Genomic DNA, 21,390 nt, shown 5'->3' with positions numbered 1-21,390 from the left:
GAAAGGAATTATAACCGAGGCTGAAGCAGTAAAAAAAGTCAGGAACAATAAATAAAGAATGAAAAACAGGAAGTCGCATTTTGAGTCAAAAGTGACCATTGATTACACACTATAATCGAATTAGTATATTTACATGAAGAAAGAACGAACGAACTACTTTTGCCTAACTACTTTACAAAATGGTGTGACTCTGGACCAAGTAGTTTCCAAAGAATGCCGATACCGATACCGATACCGGGCTAGTTTACATACCTATTATCATAGCCTCATCTGGAAAAATGTGTCACCAACACAGATCACTTCTACTTTGCATATTCAGTGGCTTATCTCCTCTTCTTCTTCGCAGGCTAGTCTGGTAAGCCCTGTGTATACAGTGGCTCAGCTGTGTCTGAACTGTGTCTGAACTGTGTGGTGTGGTTCAAAGGTGCATTCGAGTGCACAATCAGTTAGTCGCAAAACTGCCAGGGTGCCAGCCAACCAGCCAGCATGGTTAGGTTATTCTTCCATGCTGGGGCTCAATTGCCAAGCTTAGAGCCTAAACACTAAACCAAAATCAACACATTACCAACATTGAATATTGGTTCCTAATTACCCAATATCATCTGTATATTCATCCAATGAACAGACATCAAGTCCTGAAATGAAGCTGGGACTATAACAATGAGGAAACAACTCGTTATTCTTTGAACATGAAGAGTCATCCTCTGCACCATATAGAGGGTCAGGGTCGATAATATGATCCTCGAAAGAGCTGTCTGGGATTCCAGAACCAGAAGTGGTACTTGGAGTGTCAGGTACGGTGGTGGGCAGTAATGCTTCTGCAAATGGGTTATGATGTGTAGCTTCTGCAACTTTTCTGACCTTCGATTTGGAAGGTCTGCTCGTTTCACCGGGACCCAGCTTGTGTTTCCCTGATAAAGGTGATTTTAGTGACAACCGGTTACGAGATTCAATTATGGGAAAAGCAGAGGATGCCCAACCAAAAGACCCATCAACACATGCACTTGAGGATGCCCTGCAAAAACAGTCATATTTAATCAAATATGTATTAATTTGCATTTTCTGGAAACACTAATTAAGGGTTATGTTATGATTATGGGGAAAAACATCTGAAATTGCCAAAATAAAGAACAGTTCCCTTCTTTGGATAAGGGGTTGGAGTACTACTATGTTTCTTAATTCAACAAGATAAGGTGCCAAGGTGGCCAAAAAACTACAACTTGCAGCAAACAATGCCCACGGATTTGAACACATACCTGAAACGGCTCTCAGCCACTTGTTGAGTGGACTTAAGTTGATTTTCTTTAGGAGGTATTACAGGAGGTATTGGATCCAAGCCAGGTATCGACAATGACACCATGGACGGAAAACCAACAGTTTCAGCTCTCTCTCTTTCAAACTCCAATGTGATGTCTAACTTCTCTATAGCAGGTACATCCTCTTCCATCTGGTTGGATAGAGAGGTTTTGTTATTCCAGACCACACTTTCCACATCACGCAATGCTTTAGTTATAAGTTTCCCACTCTGACCCAAATCAAACTTTTTTTGGGAAAGCCCTGTGGTTGAATTTTGAGCATTCGGATTGACAGATGTACCAAACAACCTTATGCTTGGATACAAATTGTTATGATGATTTGAACGACTTCTTTGCTGATCAAGAGAGGATGTCATCCTCCAAACTGAAATGAGAAGAGCAGTGAAATGCCGTTGCAAAAGTAACTCATCATCTGGTTGTTCCGTAACAGCATCCAACAGTACTCGACAGTTATCCTGCCACATAAAATATAATGTAAGCAGTTACAAAAAGAAAGGTTGTTATGCCCCAGAACATACTCCAATATAGTAGTAAAACAAGTTCTATTCTCTGTAAATTCTGAATGAATGGTTAGATAGCCATGAACTCTTCTTGCTAGTTTGCAGGTAGCCCCCCCAGATGAGATTAGCTCAAAATCTAGCTCTTACTCTTTGACCTTATGAGAAGAAAATTGTGATTTTCGAGGAGAGGATCACCGTAATTTTACAGCGCAATTTTTTTTTTCTTACTGGGTCAGTTGCCGGAGAATTCTTCTTTCTCTTGTTAGCAGTTTTACTTTTACTCTCTTCATAAGAACACGAAAAGACTGCCAAGTGCCAACGCATTCCGTTTTCACTTTTCAGTCCATTTCGCGAGACACAAATTTCAATAAGGACTAAAAAGGGAAGGAAAACAATCAATAAAGGGATCATAAGTACGCTCGATTCTCCGCGAGAGGAATTACAAATAAGGATCTAGGTGATCCCTTTTTAGGGTGCGTTCTCTTCGCCAGATGAAACATAAATTTATCTGAACTATCTGAACTTATTGACATGACAGGACCTGATTGCAGTTAATCTGAACTTATCGACCTGAAATTTTTTTAAGGTGGAGGACAGCACACCCTCGGTTAACTTTCGCAGAAAAAACAATGTTTATAAAAAGATGGAATCTATAAAGCTTTTCTTAAGACTCTGGATGTGTTCTGACGTTTGTATTTAGGAATTTCGAATATGATTTAATGGTGGACGGGTTTAAAGTGATTTATTAAGGAAAAATCATAACAAACTCTGAATATCCAATGGAGGAGAGACTAAACTCTATTTCTGAAATCAGTCCTGAATCAAGGATCTTAAGGCTTATGCTTAAAGTTAAACACAAAAGTTTATTCAATAATGTCTATCATACTAGTTAGGATATGAAGCCTTACTTATATACGGAAATCAGGATGTTTCCTACTCCAAAGAGGACTAAAAAACCTACTCACAGAAGGTACTACATGTCTATTTTATCTATATAACTAAGACTAAGCAAATCAGCCCAACTATCTACTTAGTTTAACTAAGAACCAAAACAGCCCATTAAGTTAGCTAAACTACCTGGCAGCTTGCAAGGCAATAACGCAAAGTTATTGAACTAATTGTTGGAATTAAACAACATATTTCTCCCATGTGCAAAATCCGCACAATAATTAGTAAGGGTAAACCACATAGGTAACTGGACAAGCTACTAACAGAATAAAGGATGAGTAACAAGCCTAACTATGTATCTTCAACCAAAGTGATGGAAATATACAAACAAAGACTTCACAATAGAAACGAGACAAAGATCTAAGGCATCTAAAAATATGTTTACAGATTCTTATCCTTAAACAATATCAGCCACTATGCTAAGGTAAACTCTACTGCACCTTGTAGGCGTTGTAGCTCTATCAGCTCTAAACTTCAAAAGTCTTCACCTTGATTCTGACCAGTTACTCAAGTTGTGGTTAGGCCCGTTGCTAACGGAATGGAAACTAACTCCTACAAGTGTCCTAAAGGGAACAAAGTATTTAAAGTTACACTTACAAAACATAAATCTACCTAAATAATTTTAAATGTGCTAGCCCCAGAGCTCGTGCATGCTTGTGAATTGTAACTAAGCAAACTAATGTGAGTCTCTAGGTGGGTGGTGGTGGGAGAGTTCTACTTCACATCACTTTTAAGTGGAGAAGTAACTCACTTGAGTGGTAACTTCTTGTAAAAAAAAGACTTACCTCAGTAACTTTCAGTAACCCCTTTGCAGGTCCAGTTGTGCTTGTTTTTTCATTATTGGGAGTGTCTGCGACAGCGTGAACATATTTTTGGAAGAGTTCCCTATATCTTTCACAACACAGAGTGGGGTGTCGAAACCTTCCCCTGTACAAACCACCAGCAGACATCCCATAAAGAGAATCACTAACCAAGCTCCAATTTGGACCATACTCTTGTACAAGAGCACACAAAACTGCATCCTCTTGTGGCATCCAGGAATCAGGCGAAGGGAAACAGTCACTTGACCACATGTTCCCTTTTTTCTTCAATTTTTCAGGCCTTATAGTATAAATCCTCTTCATTGGCATAGTCGTGATTGAAATTCTCCCTCCCGTCTTACCCCTACTAGTAGGCTTTAGCTCTAAATCAAGTGTGCCATCCTCACATGACTTTGAATCTTTTGTATCTTCATGTAACAAGCTTAATACGTTTGATTCCCTAGATGGCAATGTCGTTACAAGAGCAGTCTTCTTGCCCTTTTTTAGCTTGATCTTTAAGGACATCTCTTCTTCAGCAATATCAGTTTGGTTCTTCTTCCGTTTCTTTTTTAACAGGATACAAGGTGGGCTTACATCTACACAAGCAGCCTCTTCATGAGATGGATCTTCGTCCGACGACATATGTTCTACCACGTAGTCCTCTTTCACAGCTTTCGATGCAGAGGACAAAGAGTGCTTCTTTAGAGATTTGAATTTTGTTTTCTTTGGTTTCTTTTTCTTTGCCTTCAATTTACCAGCACCAGATGCTTCATTCCTGCATCCCAAAAAATTAACAAAACAGGAACATATCAAGAGTAAAATATAAAGTAAATTCGTGATTTTATCTCCATAAAACAAATATTGTTGATAATATATTTTGGAAACCCCAAAGACTGTGCTCTCTTACTTGATAAAATCATCATTCACATCCTCGCCAATTTCCTTCTCTTTGGCCTTGCTTTCTAGTTCTTCCATCAACTACAGTAAAGGCATAATGTTAAATCAACAACAGGACAAAATAATACTTCGTTTTGTTACTGTAGAAAATAATACTTGACTTTTAGATCTTTCAGCTGTTCTGAATATACAGTAGATGACTGACCTGATGCTGAGCTAAAGCCTCAACTTGCTGGTGATAAGCTTGGGTAGCAAATTCCGCATCCCATTCTGGTAAAAGGGTTCAAAAGAAAATTATTTAAAAATGATGATGATACCTGGAGCACGACTCTATAGGCAACGAGATATTATGCATGCACTAGGCAACTAAAAGACATGTCACAAGCTAACTACAGAAGTGAAGCTAAGAAATATACCAGTCCCATGAAACATTTCGTTCAACAAAATAGCACGAGAAAGCCAAATATCAAACTTTATTCTCACCTTCTAGCGTACGAGTTAAGAAAGCAAATTCCTTTCCTGATTTTTTCTAGTTAATATCCAAGTTAAATCTAAACATCTCACAGCCTATTTCTACAACATGGCAAACAAAAAATGATACACGAATAATAATTCTATTCAGAGTGGCTGTGAAGCAATGACATTGAAGACAATCTACACAAAAGTGGCTCTGAATCTATGACCTCTGCCTTCATATAGACCACCTCCTACCGAGTATTTAGTTTATCCGTTTTTGTTGTCTTCTTAGGTTAATAAGTGTATATTCATCCAAGCAACTTTCTCTATCCTTGCTACTTTAACATACTATTTGTTAATAACAACTCATTAATTGTTTGTTAATAATTTATAAAGGTTGACATGAGCAATATCATAGGGAACGAGCATTTCAAAAGAGAAAAAATGTGCTTTATCTTGATCAATAGATTTCGCCATTTTGCAGTATTGGGGAACATTTGAAATGATTATAGAGAACCTAGTGACTAATTTTACTGGTTGCTATGAATAGCATAAAATCAAGAGCAACATATTACTTGAAGTAATCCCAACAAAACCCAAAGAAAATAATTGATCCCACTTAAAACCTTGACAACAAATGTAACAGTTTTGCCAGTATGAGGTGGGCCATGATTCATAGTTCCCTGATAATTAGTTAATTAGTAACCCAGCCCAGCAAGTAGTAGCAGAAGTACTAATTTGAAGAGAAATGCAGGAATCAGTGGGAAGAGAAATGATAGTATGTAGCAGAAAACTGCTTAAATTTCAATATCATAATTGTGAAAATCTTACTCTCATATACAAGAGGCTCATCATCATCATCAAGCTCTGCCTCCATATCCTCTTTCAACTTCTCGATACGCTCTAACTCCCACTCTCTCTCCTCGAACTGAACTTGATAATTTATTGCCTCCTTGTTTATTATGGGGTCCCAAACCTCCAAGAAATGCATTGCATACCTATCGATTGGACGTAATTGATTTTCGAAAGATAAGACTTCTTGTCCAGCAGCTGCAGCTGCAGCTGCCATTTGTTTGACATCAGCAATCATATCAACGTCGTCTTCATCGCATGCTAAAGTGAGAGCCTTCTCTCCACCCAGATCATTCCCATCTGCAACAACCATAGCCTCTATATTTGAAGCAGTAACCAATGCATTATGGTCTGCAGATTCATCAGCTTTAATAATATCCTCATTTCCCAAGTCCTCATCTTCTAGCTTCCCGGTCGCCTCCTCAGTAAATTCCTGGTTATCTACAGCCTCTTCCTCTTCAACCTTCTTCAGCGCCATATAATCTGCCTCATCTTCAGCATTTTTCAAAGCAGCCTCTATATCAGCATTAGAAACAAGAACCTCAGCCTCCTTATCTGAGTTGTTCTCTTTGCCTGTCTCTTTTAAGGGAGCTAATCTATGACCTGAAAACAACTCCATTGGGTCAAGCTTCTTGAAAAACTCAGTATTGTAGCCACCACTTTGTATTACTAGGTTATCAAGAGCTCGTTTCTGGTTTGCTTTCTTTAAGATATTCTCTTCAATGGTACTCTCGCTTATTAAGCGGTAGATATGGACTTCACGGGTTTGTCCAATGCGATGACAACGATCTTGAGCTTGTTGATCCATGGCAGGGTTCCAGTCACTGTCATAAAATATCACTGTATCTGCTCCAACAAGATTTATTCCTACACCTCCACTACGTGTAGACAGAATAAACAAAAATATCTTGGGATTTGTGTTAAATCTCTGCATCAAAGTTTGTCTCTGCTCCGGTTGGGTTGATCCGTCCAAACGCATGTAAGTATAACCATACAAACTTATAAAAGCTTCCAAAATATCAAGCATTTTTGTCATTTGAGTGAAGATTAATGCTCTATGACCCCCACTTTTCAATCTTCGCAACAAACTAGCAAGTTGCTGGAGCTTTCCACAATCAAATTGTATCAAACGTCTGTCAGGGAAATACAGCTGCCTTCGAACAAGGGCAGGACGTATAGGAGTCAAGAGAGGCAGCAAATTTTGGGAGCATTCTTCCCTGTAGGCTGCATCAATAAAAACGGAAGTCCCAGATTTATTGCACCAACAAGCAGGTGGAGGAGCTCGTGCAGCTGGAATAACAAACATGAAAGATTCAACCTGATCTATCATCTTCTGGAATCTTTCCACAGGTGACAAAACAATGTCCGCAAGCTTTGAGGAATAGTTGTAAGACACAGGATTTTTCTTACAGTACTGTATGTCGTAAACTGGATGCTTTACCGTCAGAAGTTCGCGTAGAGTTGTTGAATATACTGGCTTCTTCTGACACCTTAATGAATTCCACCATGCAATTGCAGTTGCCCGCTGTTTAGCTTCTTTTAATCTCTCCTCGAAAATTGCCTTCCGAATCTCTTCAAAAATGTTTGTTCCATAACCTTTCTTTCCGTATTTAAATCCAGGCTTAACAACTTCCAGATTATTATGACTAACACGATGCTCAATTAATCTAGAAGGAGTGGCAATAGATTGAACTACATCAAACTCCCAAGATGTCATTCTAAAATCTAGATATGTAAATAAGAGCCCCAAACCAGAAAGATTTGTGGAAGAAAATAGACCAGGCGAAAGAATTGAGCACACTGAAGAGCTCAATTGCATCTCAATCCCCTCCATATCAAAAGAACTTATGATAGAACGTCCCTCAAATAAGTCAGGATGATTACAAACTTTACGTAGCTGCATTATAACATTTAACATACCGATGAAATTGGCACTAGCCAGAGTGGTTTGGGTTTCTGAACTAGCAATGAAATCTTCATACAAATTCCTTTGCCTCTTGGAGAGTCTGCAGTATATGACATGCTCATGTTTCATAGGGAGCTGTTTTTCAACATCCCTTTTTAGACGGCGCAGAATAAACGGCCGCAAAACATTATGCAGGCGATCAATCACTTCTTTGTTCACCTTTTCTTGTCCTTCCACCATGCCTGCTATTGGATTGCAAAACCAGTCCTTAAATTCTTGGTGAGACTGAAAGATATGGGGCATCAAAAAATGCATTAAAGACCACAACTCCATTAGATCATTCTGCAATGGTGTACCCGTCAACAAGATACGCCGCTTTGAATTGAAGTTCAAAAGAGTTTGCCACCGCTGAGATTTCCAGTTCTTTATCAAATGAGCCTCGTCTAAAATCAAATACTTCCACTTCTTGCGTTTAAAAATTTTTGAATCTTGAATAACAAGTCTGTAAGTAGTGATGCAAACATGGAAAGAGTTGGGTTTCATCCAACCTTGCCTCTTATTTTTGCGCTCCTTTGCACTCCCAAAGTAAGTTAAGATCTTAAATGCAGGGCACCACTTCATAAACTCAGTTTCCCAGTTAAGCATGACACTAGTTGGCACCACAATGAGATGAGGCCCCCATATTCCCTTCTCACAAGCCAAGTGAGCGAGTAATGCAATCGTCATAATTGTCTTTCCTAGACCCATCTCATCAGCAAGAATCCCATTAAGTCTTTTCTCATACATTGTAACCAGCCAGTCAAGCCCAATGTGCTGATACTCACGAAGAGGGTGTTTAATAAGAAAGGGGAAATTTGTTCGTACATTAGTCGTGGAGAAAGTATTCCCTGTCGGTTGTGCAGACCTGGCAGCAGCTGCTGCATCAGCAATTCTAGCATCTCTTTGACTATCCTCTTCGGAATCCAGCACATGACTAGCATCAGCTTCTTCTCCAGGAGCAGGTGAATTTTTTTTAATCTCCTCAGATACATCATCTTCAACTGTAGAATTACACCGGTCTTCTTTGTCAAACACTTGCTCAACTGGATAACTCTCTATATCAGAGTGAGCAGAACAAGAATCTGAGTCGTCATCAGCAGAGCCGACCTCGGAAATTTCCTGGAAAAGCACAATGATTCAAAGATCATAACCATTAACAAGCGTATCAAACCACTTGAGTGAAAAGGAAATAGCACATCTAACCAACCATTTTATATTTTGCAAGCAATTCTTCCAAGGGAATCTCACTTTCTTGCTGCAATAATGCAATCTGCTCTTCGTCAACACACACACCAAAGAAAAGGTTAACACACAAAACCAGCTAAACATAAACAACAATTACACAAAATCTAAGCTTGGAATTATTTGCAATTACCTCATCTTCAGGCCTCTTCGACTCTGCTATTGCCAACTCCTCCTCCTCAGCCAAGGTTGTTTCATCATCCTACCAATACAAATCAGAATTATTACTTTTATAACCACATAAAATAAGTTAAACTACATACATATTGGGTTCTTTTAACCCCTGGCAACCAGAACAAGAGCACAGAAAAGGAAAATGATTATTGATTCTTCACCTGAGGACAGTATAGACTTAACTCACACACGCGCATATGTCCTATGTCCCAAGACATTTCAGAAAAGAAAAATAAAAAATCACACTTACAAAATAGACCAGCTATATAGGAGGAGACTTGTTTCTTGGAAACATCAGATTTTACAAACTTACCATCCCAAATTCCCAACTCAGGGGTAGATAATGGGGGAAAGAAGAAAAATAATTATAGGAGTAAAGATTCTGGAAGCCTTCAAGGGGAGATGGAGGGTAATTTGAGATGGTTATATGTTCCCTATGTGGGAGCAATCTATTTTCTAACACCCCCCCATGTGTCTCTTTACCCTAAATCCCTAACGTTCTAACCTCTCGGCCACTCCCTCCATCATCCAACCACCACCATCCTCTCCCGCTCTAAGGAGTAAGGACTAAGGACTAGTAAATTTGTCAGTGATAATATCAACTTCATATCTCTCCTCATTTCCCAACATCGACATAGGGCTCATTATTGTATCTTACGATGCCGGAAACCGCCTTCTCCTTCTCCCTAAAATTCATGGCTTCCATACTTCCATTCAATCTAGTCGTACTCATAACTATTGTAGGCAGAATAAGGAGGTCAGTGAGACAGGCATCTCAACAGACGATGAGCATTGACACCTTTAAGAAAGCTGTAGCAGACTGTTGGTGGTTTGCAGACTTAGGGAGGCAGCCGCCAGTGAGAAAATGTCAGATCTGTCTACCAATCTCACTCATCTCTCTCTCTTCTCCCTTCAACATCCAGTGAGGATGATAAGTACACCAGCAATCATGTAATAAAAGAGATATATCCAAAAGATACCAACAGGTGTCACCCTTGTACACTACAGACAAGAAAACTCATGCCTTCGAAATATCGCTCTAGCATGAAGTAATTTAGCTGCAATAGAAACACTATTGCCCAGAAGGCTCAAAAAAGGAAATTAAACCTTGACAAGAGAAATTGCACCCCAAAAATCTGTGAAGTTCGTTTTTTCCAAGTGCACCACCAAAAATTTCCGTAATCATCTTCATAACACTACACTTCCTAGTCACTCTAAATTGGCATAAATTAATGAGCAGTTGAATGGTCGGAGCTAAACTTACTGGCGGTTGTAATGGTTCCAGTTACCTACAAGGCTACAAGTATCAGACACAGCTATGGATCCGAGTGCCCAATAAGGAAACTATAATAACTTAAGATATTGGAACTCTGTCCTAATTTGGACATAGGCAGTAGGTTACGACGATTTTGAGAAAAAAAAATATTTATCTTTAAATTATGTTATATCGTATTGTGTTTGTGAAGTGTAGACACAGCCGCAGCTCCCAGACAACCCACAAACAATTCTTTACTTTTTTACGCCTAGCTGCCTAATCCAAAGCCCAAAATAATGATAACTGATATCAGACCCCCTAGCAGTCAGCCAGTCAGTCGAGGTAATCAGCCCAAAAAAATGAGAGAATGAAAGCAAAGAATATTCCCTCAAAAAGGAGACTGAAAAATAGCGGAGAGGGAAAAAAATTAAGCACATGCACCAGATAAGACAACCAGGGCTCCAGCAATCACAATCGACACAATTTTTCCCGTCAGACAAGACCCCTGTCTACTTGCTTCTAATTCTTATGGTGGATTTTCATCTTCAATAGACAGATCTAAAGACTTTCTCTCAAACTCGAGATTTGAAAAGCTTCAATGTCTTAGTGGAAGTCTTGAAGACCAAATTTCACCCAGATTTCCTTCCCTTCTTTGACTTCAGGTTGGTTGGAGTTGTATCACAGTGCAAACTACAGTGCACGATGTATATTTTACCCAAATCTTTGTTGAATCATATCGATACAAGTAATCATTCGGATCCTTAAGTTGATTACAAGCTGGTAATTTGGCCTCATCGCCAATACACTCCCACTTATTTCCTAACATACCCCCCCCCCCCCATTCCATTTTCTCTACCAAAAGAAACAATACAAATCCAGTTTATTCACTGATGCATAGTCCATGTTCAATCGAACAGATTCTAATTAAAAACAAAATAAACCTTTTGGCATAGCAATGTACCTTCTCTTCTCCAGTGGCAATGACAAACTCATCATCTGCCTGAACAGCGCAGAACACATCAGCAAAGCTTCATGAGCAAAAGCAAATAAGGTAATAGCAGCAGAAAGATATGCAAAACAGACATTAAATCAGACTTCAAGCTTCATCTCTAAACCACCAAAATGAGTAATTATTCAAAAAACAATAACCCAAGCACTCCAGCTCAATCAAAAGACTCACAAAAGTTGCAACTCTCTTCAGACTCAAAGCCTCATTTCATATAACTTCTTATACCATAGGGACAACTGGATACAGCTGTGTGCATCTGGAGTCCCTTAGACTCTACCTCCGCACAATACTGGGTAGTGGTTGTTCTAATCCTAGGAGAGGTGTCAAGTACTCAAGCAGTGGGGAAGAACATTGAAATGATGTACTTTTCACATTATTAATTATTTTAAGCAAGAAAAAATCAGAACCCAAACAGCATTGGCATACAACACAATCTCTTTATTTAGTTTTTTCCCTTTTGGCTGCTTCAGTGGAGGAGTCACTAGTCAGTCTTATATTTCCTGCTCCATTTCCACAGCCTATTGTGGTCAACAGAAAACATCCTCAGTTAAAGCTGGCAAAACTGACCCAACCAAATAATAAAGGCTTGGGTCAACATTTTTAACCCGTTTAATTAAATAGGTTGGGTCATGTTGAAATTTTCAACCCGAAAACAACCCGCCTAACCCGATTAAGTTCAAGCAAATATGTAATATAAATCTGTAGAATGTTACTTGAAAGATTTTATTTCATTTTTTCCTTTAAAATTGGATAATTATTTGACGTTTTGATTCATGTCAAATTCATATTGGAGTATTAGGTTTTTCTATGAGATTTGCCTCAAAAAAATAACCCATCAATTATATAGTCAAGGCAATATACACTTGAAAGAGAGAAAAAATGTCTTTGTCTTTCAACAACCCGCCTAACCCGTTTAAGTTCAAGCAAATATGTAATATAAATCTGTAGAATGTTACTTGAAAGATTTTATTTCATTTTTTCCTTTAACATTGGATAATTATTTGACGTTTTGATTCATGTCAAATTCATATTGGAGTATTAGGTGTTTCTATGAGATTTGCCTCAAAAAAATAACCCCGCAATTATATTGTCAAGGCAGTTTACACTTGAAAAAGAGAAAAAAACTTAAACGGGTCAACTCGTTTAAGTAAACAGGTGGGGTTGAGTTGGAAAAATCTCAACCAGTTTATAAATGGGTCGACCTGATTCCGATCCAATCCAACCCATTCCCAACTCTACTCTCAGTCTCCCACCCCTATACCCTTGCTAAATCAGACCAGCCTCCTGCAACTTCCGCCTGCCTATCAACTCCATCTTGTGAATTATAGAACATATAAAAACTTTCGTGAACAACAAGCACAATAATAATGTGATTTTTTTTTTTGGGGAGGACGTATTCTTATATTTCATGCTCCATTTCCACCCCAAAATCCATGCTAACTCAGCCGGCCTATGACTTCCATCTCTCTTTCAACTCCATCTTGTGAGTCATAAAACTTAGGGGGCGTTTGGTTCGAATGGGGTAAACGGAATGAAATCTAACAAAAGGAATGAGGGGGAAAAGAAAGAAAAACCTTTGATTTGATGTGATTTCCACCCCAAAATCCATGCTAACTCAGCCAGCCTATGACTTCCATCTCTCTTTCACTTCGTCATAAAACTTAGGGGGCGTTTGGTTCGAATGGGGTAAACGGAATGAAATCAACAAAAGGAATGAGGGGGAAAAGAAAGAAAAAACCTTTGATTTGATGTGTTGTTTGGTTAACATAAGTTTTATCAACTCTATTCCTTCTCTCACCAGTCACCACTGCTCCTTCAAAATCTCCCTCTCTCATACATCACCTCTACCGTCCTTCCCCCTTTGTCGCCACCACCTATGACCCCTACCTAGCATCGCATCGTTGTCGCCCTTGCCCACTGCCGCCGCCGGCTCTATTTCTCTCTCTTCCTTCTCTTATGTTTCATCACCACCATTAGAGGTGAAATTTGAGGTTTTAAAGGTCAAATTCGACCATGAAGCCTCTAAATCTGGAGCTTACATGGCCGAATTTCACTATCTAAAACCATCATTATTGATAAGAGAGGTATTTTCATTTAATTTTTACTCTAACTTATCCCCCAAATTTGATGGTTTTTTACTTTCCAGTAGGTGTTGTTGATATACGAGGTGGTTGTGGTGTTTTCGGGTGTATAGGGGTAGCTTTCGGAGAGGTTAGGTTTTTCCAGTTTGGTGAGGGGTGGTATCGGTGGGTGCCGGGAATGGTTTTGAGTTCTTGGGGGTGATTCAGGCGGTTGAAGGGGTGGTTTGTGGAAGTGGTGGGGAGCTATGCGGGTCCGACAAAGGTGGTAGTATGGTGGAGCAGTTGTAGTAGGGAGGTGTGGTGGGGCAATGTTAGTGGACGTGGTGGAATAGTGTTGTAGAAAAGGGAGTGGAAATACCATGGGGTGTGGGGAATAAAGAGGGTAAAGGGAATGATTAAAATGCAATAACAAAGGGAATGAGCCTTGTTCATTCCCTTTCCCTTTCCTAAATACCACATACCAAATGCCCCCTTACAAGAACTTTCCTAAACAACAAGCCCAGGATTATTGTAATTGCATCTATTAGATGAAAAAATGACGCGTATAATTTTGTTAATAAAATACTTGAGCATAAATTTAAACCAACAAGATTGAAACCAGGAAAATTCAACTACTGTCAGTAGCCAATTTGTCCCTCATCCAAAGGAATAAAAGAAGATACAAGTCAACTGCATCAAAGAATCTACGTACCAGTTCATCGTCGAAATCATAATCCACGTCTACGAGGTCAGAATGGGACATGCCCTCAGATGATTTTTTGGAGAAACGGGCCTCAACTTCAGATACGTTGTTCGATGTCATTGGACCATTGCGTTTTCGCTGGAAATAAAAAAAATTGATCACACAGATCTCTAAACCTCAAAGACAATAGAACAACCTAATAAACACATACAACTTACACAACGACGACTGGCAAAATCTGATGAGCAGTCAGCATCTACCTTAGCTACAGCAAGAAAATTGGTTTCACCATCTGTAAAAAGTCACAATCCCAACATTAATGCCTTTACATATTAATCACAAAAACCTACAAAGAAAATATTAAGGTTTAATAACTTCCAGAACTTGGCCAGTACACAACTCATACTCTTACCTGCACCAACATCATCAGGGCTTTCTACAGAAGCACGGAGTTTTTCTGGAAAACGCTCGCCATTGACTAGAATCAAGAACAGAATCCACGATGGAAGATACACAAACAGACAAGATAAAAAATAAAATTAATTAATATGATGGTTGAGATTTTTTTAAGAAAATAGGGTAAAATGAAGGGAACCTTAAAAAAAAAAAAAAAAGCAACTCAGCATTCCAGTATAAATGCATACAAGCAAAGATATTGACTTACCCTGAGCTAGGCCAACCTCAACACAGGACTCTCTTACAGCCTCAGCATTACTTTCTTCAGTAACTAAACAAAGGGACATCAATAATAGTTCACTTTAATAGCACGGTCAGAACAATAAAATTGGAATGCCCCAAAGAGGTAAGTATAACTTATAATCATGCCACAAAAGACATTCCAGCAGTCCAGTTTTCATATTAGATACCTTCAATCATTGAATAGCGCTTGAGTAGTTCTTCGAGAGGCAACTCTACTTCATTTTGCAGAGCAGCCAATTCTTCTTGTCTTTCTTCCTCTGTTATTAGAGCTTCATCTTCCTCAATAGTCTGCTCGTCATCTTCCTAAATATATCGTGGAAGATAAGACATGAGAGCATAAACAAGAAAGGGAGACGCAGTGCTTGAAGAAGACAGATTTAAGAACAATGGATAAGCCCCCAGCCTTAACGTGAGGCTATTCATAAATAGTTAGATAGTAAAGTGGGATCTGAACACCTCCGTGACAACACAATTAGGTTAACTGGTTAAGCCCTAGGCCCAGAAGATCGAGAGGAGGAGGGAATTTATGAAGGGAACTGAACTGAAGAGTAGCACGAAGCCAAAGAGACTAGTCACACACATTATTTAACAAATAGATCAACATGAGAACAAGGAAAAACCTAAGAAGAAATTTATCAAGGAAGGACTACTTCAGCTAAACAATCAGAAGAAGTTTTTGGAGCTAAATTCTTTTTCCAAACTGAAACTAAAATGGTTTTTCTTTTCCTTCTCCTCCACCCAGTACCTTCCCACTCGCTATCTCAATTATAGAACTACATCTACATTCACTTGTTCATTTAGGTACACATCTAACATTCCAGAGCAATCAAAACATTTATTCGAATCAAGTATCCATCAAGTGCATAAACTCTACTTATTATATGGACATCAACAGCAGGACCTTTTCCTTATGATCACACATTCACACCCTCTAAAAGAACATTTAATCACAAATTAAGATCAATAACAGCACATTAGTTCTCATTATTTTAATTCAATAACACGTTCTCCAAAAGTATGAACACCTTATGAAGACTATACCACATTTCAAAACAACAGGAGACAGAAAAAAAAATTGTAAACTCACTGCTTCATCCTCAGAGGACAGATCAAAATCATCATCAGCATCCATTTCGTCCATTTTAATCTCTGTATCCGATTTTGCCTCTGAAGAAAATGCATCAATGCCAATATAGTTAAGGCACCTTTCTTCTTCGCAATTCAAACATCTTCTTCGCAATTCAAAAAAGCACAACATGACACTTACCAGCAAGCAATTCCATAGATCCTCCATCCACTGTCTTTTCACCAGTCTGCTTAGAGTAACAAGTATTCTCCTGAATAGATGGCTGTCCAGAAGGACAGGAGGTTGACGGGCCCATGAGATTTTCTGCCAGCATAGTCGAATACCTGTGAATTCCACCAAGTTGTTCATTCCTCATCATTCCATATGCTCAACTGTAACACCATATAATCTTAACATATTGAGACAAGAAAAGATGATTCAGGTCATGCAAAGGTCAATTCGAGGCCACCTTTCAGTTTGATCCAGGAGATACTCTAACTGCTTGTCAAGTGCCGCCTTCTTTTTACAATCAAGCTCTAACTGATGCTTGTAATGCACCTGCAGAAGTGATATTCAAACAGATGCAGAGTAAGACAACTTCATGCATCAAGGAATATATCCTAAGAGAAAATATCAAGTCAATATATTTTTAACTTGCCAGCTTCTCGATTTTAGTCCAGAATTTTTTGACATCCTTTGAAATATTAAGTGCAACTTTTCTCATTCTCTGCTCTTCTTCCTGTTTCATCAAGAACGACCAGCATAAGAGATCAACGCATGAGACAATAAATAAAACCCCTAACAGGAACAACAATATGCGACAACAGAAAAGGATTGCCTTTCTTTTCGAATAAGATAGTACATTTAATTGGCTTCACCCTATAACATGCAACAACAAAACCATCTAAACAATTATACAGTTGTGCATGAGTACTTCATTCTTTTCGAATAAGATAGTACATTTAATTGGTTTCACCCTATAACATGCAACAACAAAACTATCTAAACAATGTTACAGTTGTTCATGAGTACTTCATTCTTTAGTCAACTAAAAACGAAAGTTTGATGAGCTAAACCTTCATTCTTTTTTCCCCCCTCGTAACTGGATCTAACATGCCCCTACTTGCTCGTAAGGCTACTTTCTTTGCCTGCGCTAACTTCCATTTCCTCTCAGCCTCAAAGTCCTGTGGCAATCAGATTTGTTAGCTTGGCAGTCTTTCTCTAAATTAGTGAAGCTAAAGAACACTTCAAACAAAAGCAACTATAAAGCTGAAACGGGCTCTGACCTTTGATAACCAAATCATCTCCTCTAAAACATGATCCCAATGTGTTTTAGGGCGGCGAGGTTCTCTAGGAGCTTCAAGCGCCTGCACCAATATTAGCAACAACACAACAAAAATAAGAACATTAAAAAGCCTATCACAGCAGAAGGTAAAAGGTAATAACATAATTTTAAGAGTCTGGAACCAATTTTTGAGAGACAGTGATAAATGATAATGACATCTCAAACAACATAATCACTTCTAATCAATGAGTGCTTAATTGACTATTAGTATGATTTCTGGGAGACAATGACAATGCCATCTGATACTCTTCACTTAATAGGTAACAAAGGCAGAATTGACAAGCTTGCTCATGCACGTGTTATCAATGCATTGACTTTTTAAGTGATAGTGAAAGTTACTATAGCCCTCTCTATGATATTCTTCCTCCGTTCCATATTATCGAGTATTTGATTCGCATTAATTGCTACATACCTAAAAATGGTAACTTCTTTCAAATAAAAAGACATTATACCCTCACATTTTTCAAATTTAACTAGTTTCCTTGCATTCTTTCTCGTCCATTGCAAATAGTCTCCCCTCCCCCCCCCCCCCCCCCCCCCCACACAACAATTCAATTTCTGCACTTCCTTAATCTATGTGCCTCCCCTATATGTAGCAATTAAAATAGCACGGAGGAACTAGAAATTATTTCTTTAAATAACTATCACATACTGGTGTAACCACTTACCTTTTGTAAGCCTATAGTACTAAAATGAAACCATTATTAAGTTACATGGCATCTCCATGACTCCGTGGAACTATTGAAGAACACACAAATTATTAAGCAATATGTCAAGCCGTCAAGGTAACTCTATGGAACTTTTCCTAAATATTAACTCTTCCAAACACTTCATGTATTCTAGCGAGCCAAAAGGATTTTGTGCAATGGAAAGAATGCTCGAATGTACTTGCTTTTCTTTGTTGAACCTTAGGTGTAAAGGGAATAGATCCATGGTTGGCTTATAACTTTTACGCTTCAGTAATCCCTATACACCTCCTTGTTTAGCTAGCTCGCTCTAAGTTAACATAGAGCAGTTGGATTATGGAATTTATGGTTGGTATGTATCTAGCTCATACCAACTATCCTATTCAGTTAATGCCTTATGTTACAGTGTTATACTCTCATATAGTTTGTACTCTATTTACTTCAGCCCGTCAGGCCAGCATCACCGAGTGGGTTTTCAACTTGCCCTCTACAAATGTAGGTTATTTAGTGCATGTAACTGCAAAGTTCATCAAGTTCAACATTATTCACACATAGCCTTTATATTTTGAAACTTTCCCTTCCTAAAATCGCCAATAAAAGAAGCATAGTTTGTGCATGTATTCTGTGAATTCTGTCGTAGTTCAACATTCTACGACTCAGTTTTTGTATATAGCAGTATATAGCACTATACATTATCAATTAGGTGTTTGCAATTGCAACAAACGATCCAAATAAAGAGAAGTCCTTGAAATTGAAGAGAACTATCAACAAAATATGAAAACCAACCAACCTTTTGACGTCGAGCTCTCGAATCATGATCAAGTTTAGACCTGGGACCTTTAGAAGCCATAATTTCCGAAAGTACCGCAAATCTTTAGCTGAACCAACAACAACAAAACAACCCTCTTAAAATACGCAAAGCATCAAAAGTAATTTTGTAACAAACACAATTAATGCAAATTTAACAAATTCACCCTTTATCTCTCCACTTACACTCGTTTCTTTCACACAAACAAAAAAATTAAGCAAGCCGAATTCTTTCAAAAAACACAGTTCATACCCACTAACACACCAAGCACTAATTCCTACAAATTGCTGAAATCAACCAAAAAAGAGATAAATTTGTTACAAATAAATCAAAAAAGAGATAAATTTGCTACAAATAAATCAAAAAAGTAAGCATTTACCGAAAAATACCGCGAAAAATCTGAAAAATGGAATTTTCAAGAAAACAAAAATGAGCTTCAAATTTCCTCACCTTCTTTCTTTTATGGGTTTTTCTTTTTTTGCGAATTCTGAAAAAGTTAAATGGTAGATCTTGGTTGAACTCAATCTCCGATTTTCATGGCTAGGGTTTTTCTGAATTCGCAACACCAATCTCCATTAAACCTCGAAGCAAGCTGCTTAATTTTCACCTGCCGTAATTAATTACGCAACGTTTCTTTTGTTTATTTTTCTGGATTTTTTTGTTGGGAAAAGTAAAAAGAAATAAATATAGGTGGGATAAAATAATTAAATTAATTAATTAAAAGGAAAGGGAGAAAATAATGGTTTTGAAGAGGGGGAAAAAGAAAAAAGAAAAAAAAAAGCTTAAGAAAATGAAAGAAATGGTAGATGAAAGTTGAGAAAGATCTTCCCACCTTTGTTCTGTTCTTCAAGGTTTGTGTTGTTGTCTCCTAGAGTACGTCATCATTCTAGCATACACTACAAACCTCAAGGTTAAAGTGGTTGTTGGAAATTGGAATTGTTGTTTTAGTTTCATAACCCAAATATTGGCCCACTTATAGTGGGCTTTGTTAATCCAATAAAAGGCCCAATTGAAGTTGATTACAACTGTTTATGTTTCTTAATACGGAGGCCATTGCAAATGGAGGTGAGAGCTCGAACCTATACTTATCGCATACATGTTGACCTGTCAAACATGTTGGTCGGGTCGGGTCGGGTTGTAAAAAAATATTTTTGGGTTTGGGATGAATCGGGTCTATCACTTTGGTTTATAAATGCTTGTTCAAGATCCAGAATTTTCGGATTTGGGTCGGTCCAACGGGTTGAGAGATTTTAAAACGCGTATTATATTTTCATTAATTTAGGTGTTAAATATACAAAATATGGGACAAAATTAACCAATTTTCCTACACAAGTTTATATTTAGTCAAATTCAACCATAAAATGGCGTATAATTCAAACTAAAATCGTATTATATTACACACAACAATAGTAAAAACAACGTGCTTATTATGCTTAAATTTTCTCATAATCTCATTTATTACTATAAATACAATGATTTTCAATCGGTCAGGTCCAAAACGGGTTCGGTCGAATTTTGACCCATTTTTTCGGGTTGCTCGGGTTCGGATAAAATTGGGTTACGAGTCATAAAATCTTGTTCAAAATCATCGGGTCGGTTTTTGATAGGTCTACACACATGCCTCCAGTATTAAATTTTAACCACTAGCTAAAACTTCATTGGTACAAATTGTTTATCTCTTCCGTTTTCGTTTCTTAATGCGAGCAACATTATTGACCTTTGGCACTATTTATATATGATTATTAGAGTATCAGATTTTAAAGGTATTATGGAGCAATAGATAAGAAATATGTTAATGCGCAAGGGTGTAGGTTTGGGTGTGGGTGTGTTAAACGTGAAAGCAAGAAAAGGATTTTCTCTTCACTTGCTATTCACATTTTAGAATCCACGATTTGCAGGGTATGTTTAGTCGTTTTGCTCCTTCTACAAATCTTGGCATAATTCTACTCCTTTCAACATTCACTCATGGATGAAGATGTGAGATGATATGTAGTTTTGAACCTAGGTGTAATATGAACATTATTCATTTTAAATCGTTGAATTGTTTATGGTTTGTTAGTCAGTTTTTGGTTTTTGGTTTATAATTTTCAAATTTATACATGTTGTAAGTTGAATTAAGACTTAAAATTTGTTATCCATAATAAACAAATTGATTTTAAAAATTTATAACAAAAAACTAGAAGCTACTTTTGCGGCTATACTTTTGTTTTTAATTTTGAACGAAACGGAAAATAGGAAGAAAATAAACGATAATGAATGGGGCCTTAGATTTGTTAGATCCAAAGAATATATTTTGGTTTGATCTAGTTTGAGTGGTTGGCGGCTAGATGAGTTGTTTAGCCCATATTAATCTAGCCTATGGGGCTATGGTACATAAGAGCATCTCCAATGGTTGTAGCTAGGGACTAGCTTGAAATTTATAAAAGTTTCAAGCTAATAGCTAGACCATTGGAGTGAAAATAACAAATTAGCTTTGCCAAACAAATTAGCTTAAACAAGCTAATTTGCTTGACAACTAGCTCTCAAAATTGCCAAATAATTAATTGACAAGTGGACAAGTGGAATAAATTTAAATAACAAGCTAGTTGCTAGCCATTGGGGCACAAATTAGCTAGACAATAAAATAGCT

At 37.8% G+C, this 21,390-nt stretch overlaps 1 protein-coding gene across 4 annotated transcripts; it reads right to left on the bottom strand.

Moving 5' to 3' along the window:
- Positions 1 to 52: 52 nt before the first annotated feature.
- LOC110799553 (protein PHOTOPERIOD-INDEPENDENT EARLY FLOWERING 1) lies at positions 53 to 19,580 on the bottom strand. 4 transcript variants are annotated; one of them, XM_056835018.1, is made up of 22 exons: positions 19,212 to 19,580; positions 18,741 to 18,831; positions 17,209 to 17,286; positions 16,999 to 17,106; positions 16,581 to 16,661; positions 16,392 to 16,480; positions 16,124 to 16,266; positions 15,944 to 16,023; positions 15,024 to 15,159; positions 14,822 to 14,884; positions 14,570 to 14,635; positions 14,376 to 14,449; positions 14,167 to 14,295; positions 11,347 to 11,385; positions 9,090 to 9,158; positions 8,922 to 8,984; positions 5,749 to 8,833; positions 4,667 to 4,731; positions 4,472 to 4,542; positions 3,550 to 4,339; positions 1,257 to 1,771; positions 53 to 1,015 (listed from the first exon to the last, which is right to left on the bottom strand). In XM_056835018.1, exons 2-22 carry the CDS (start codon positions 18,801 to 18,803, stop codon positions 589 to 591), a joined length of 6,234 nt encoding a protein of 2,077 aa, XP_056690996.1. In that variant the 5' UTR covers positions 18,804 to 18,831; positions 19,212 to 19,580; the 3' UTR covers positions 53 to 588. The 4 variants fall into 4 exon arrangements, with proteins under 4 accessions (XP_056690996.1, XP_056690995.1, XP_056690997.1 ...); XM_056835017.1 differs by having other exon boundaries at positions 17,209 to 17,289; positions 18,744 to 18,831; positions 19,212 to 19,579; XM_056835019.1 differs by lacking the exons at positions 16,999 to 17,106; positions 17,209 to 17,286; positions 18,741 to 18,831; positions 19,212 to 19,580 and having other exon boundaries at positions 16,124 to 16,314; positions 16,581 to 16,631.
- Between the last annotated feature and the right edge of the window lie 1,810 nt (positions 19,581 to 21,390).

This window comes from Spinacia oleracea, chromosome 1 (assembly GCF_020520425.1).
Source record: "Spinacia oleracea cultivar Varoflay chromosome 1, BTI_SOV_V1, whole genome shotgun sequence".
Classification (NCBI taxonomy): domain Eukaryota; kingdom Viridiplantae; phylum Streptophyta; class Magnoliopsida; order Caryophyllales; family Amaranthaceae; genus Spinacia; species Spinacia oleracea.
The sequence above is the reverse complement of the archived record's forward strand: the minus strand, read 5'-3'. Positions and strand labels throughout refer to the sequence as shown.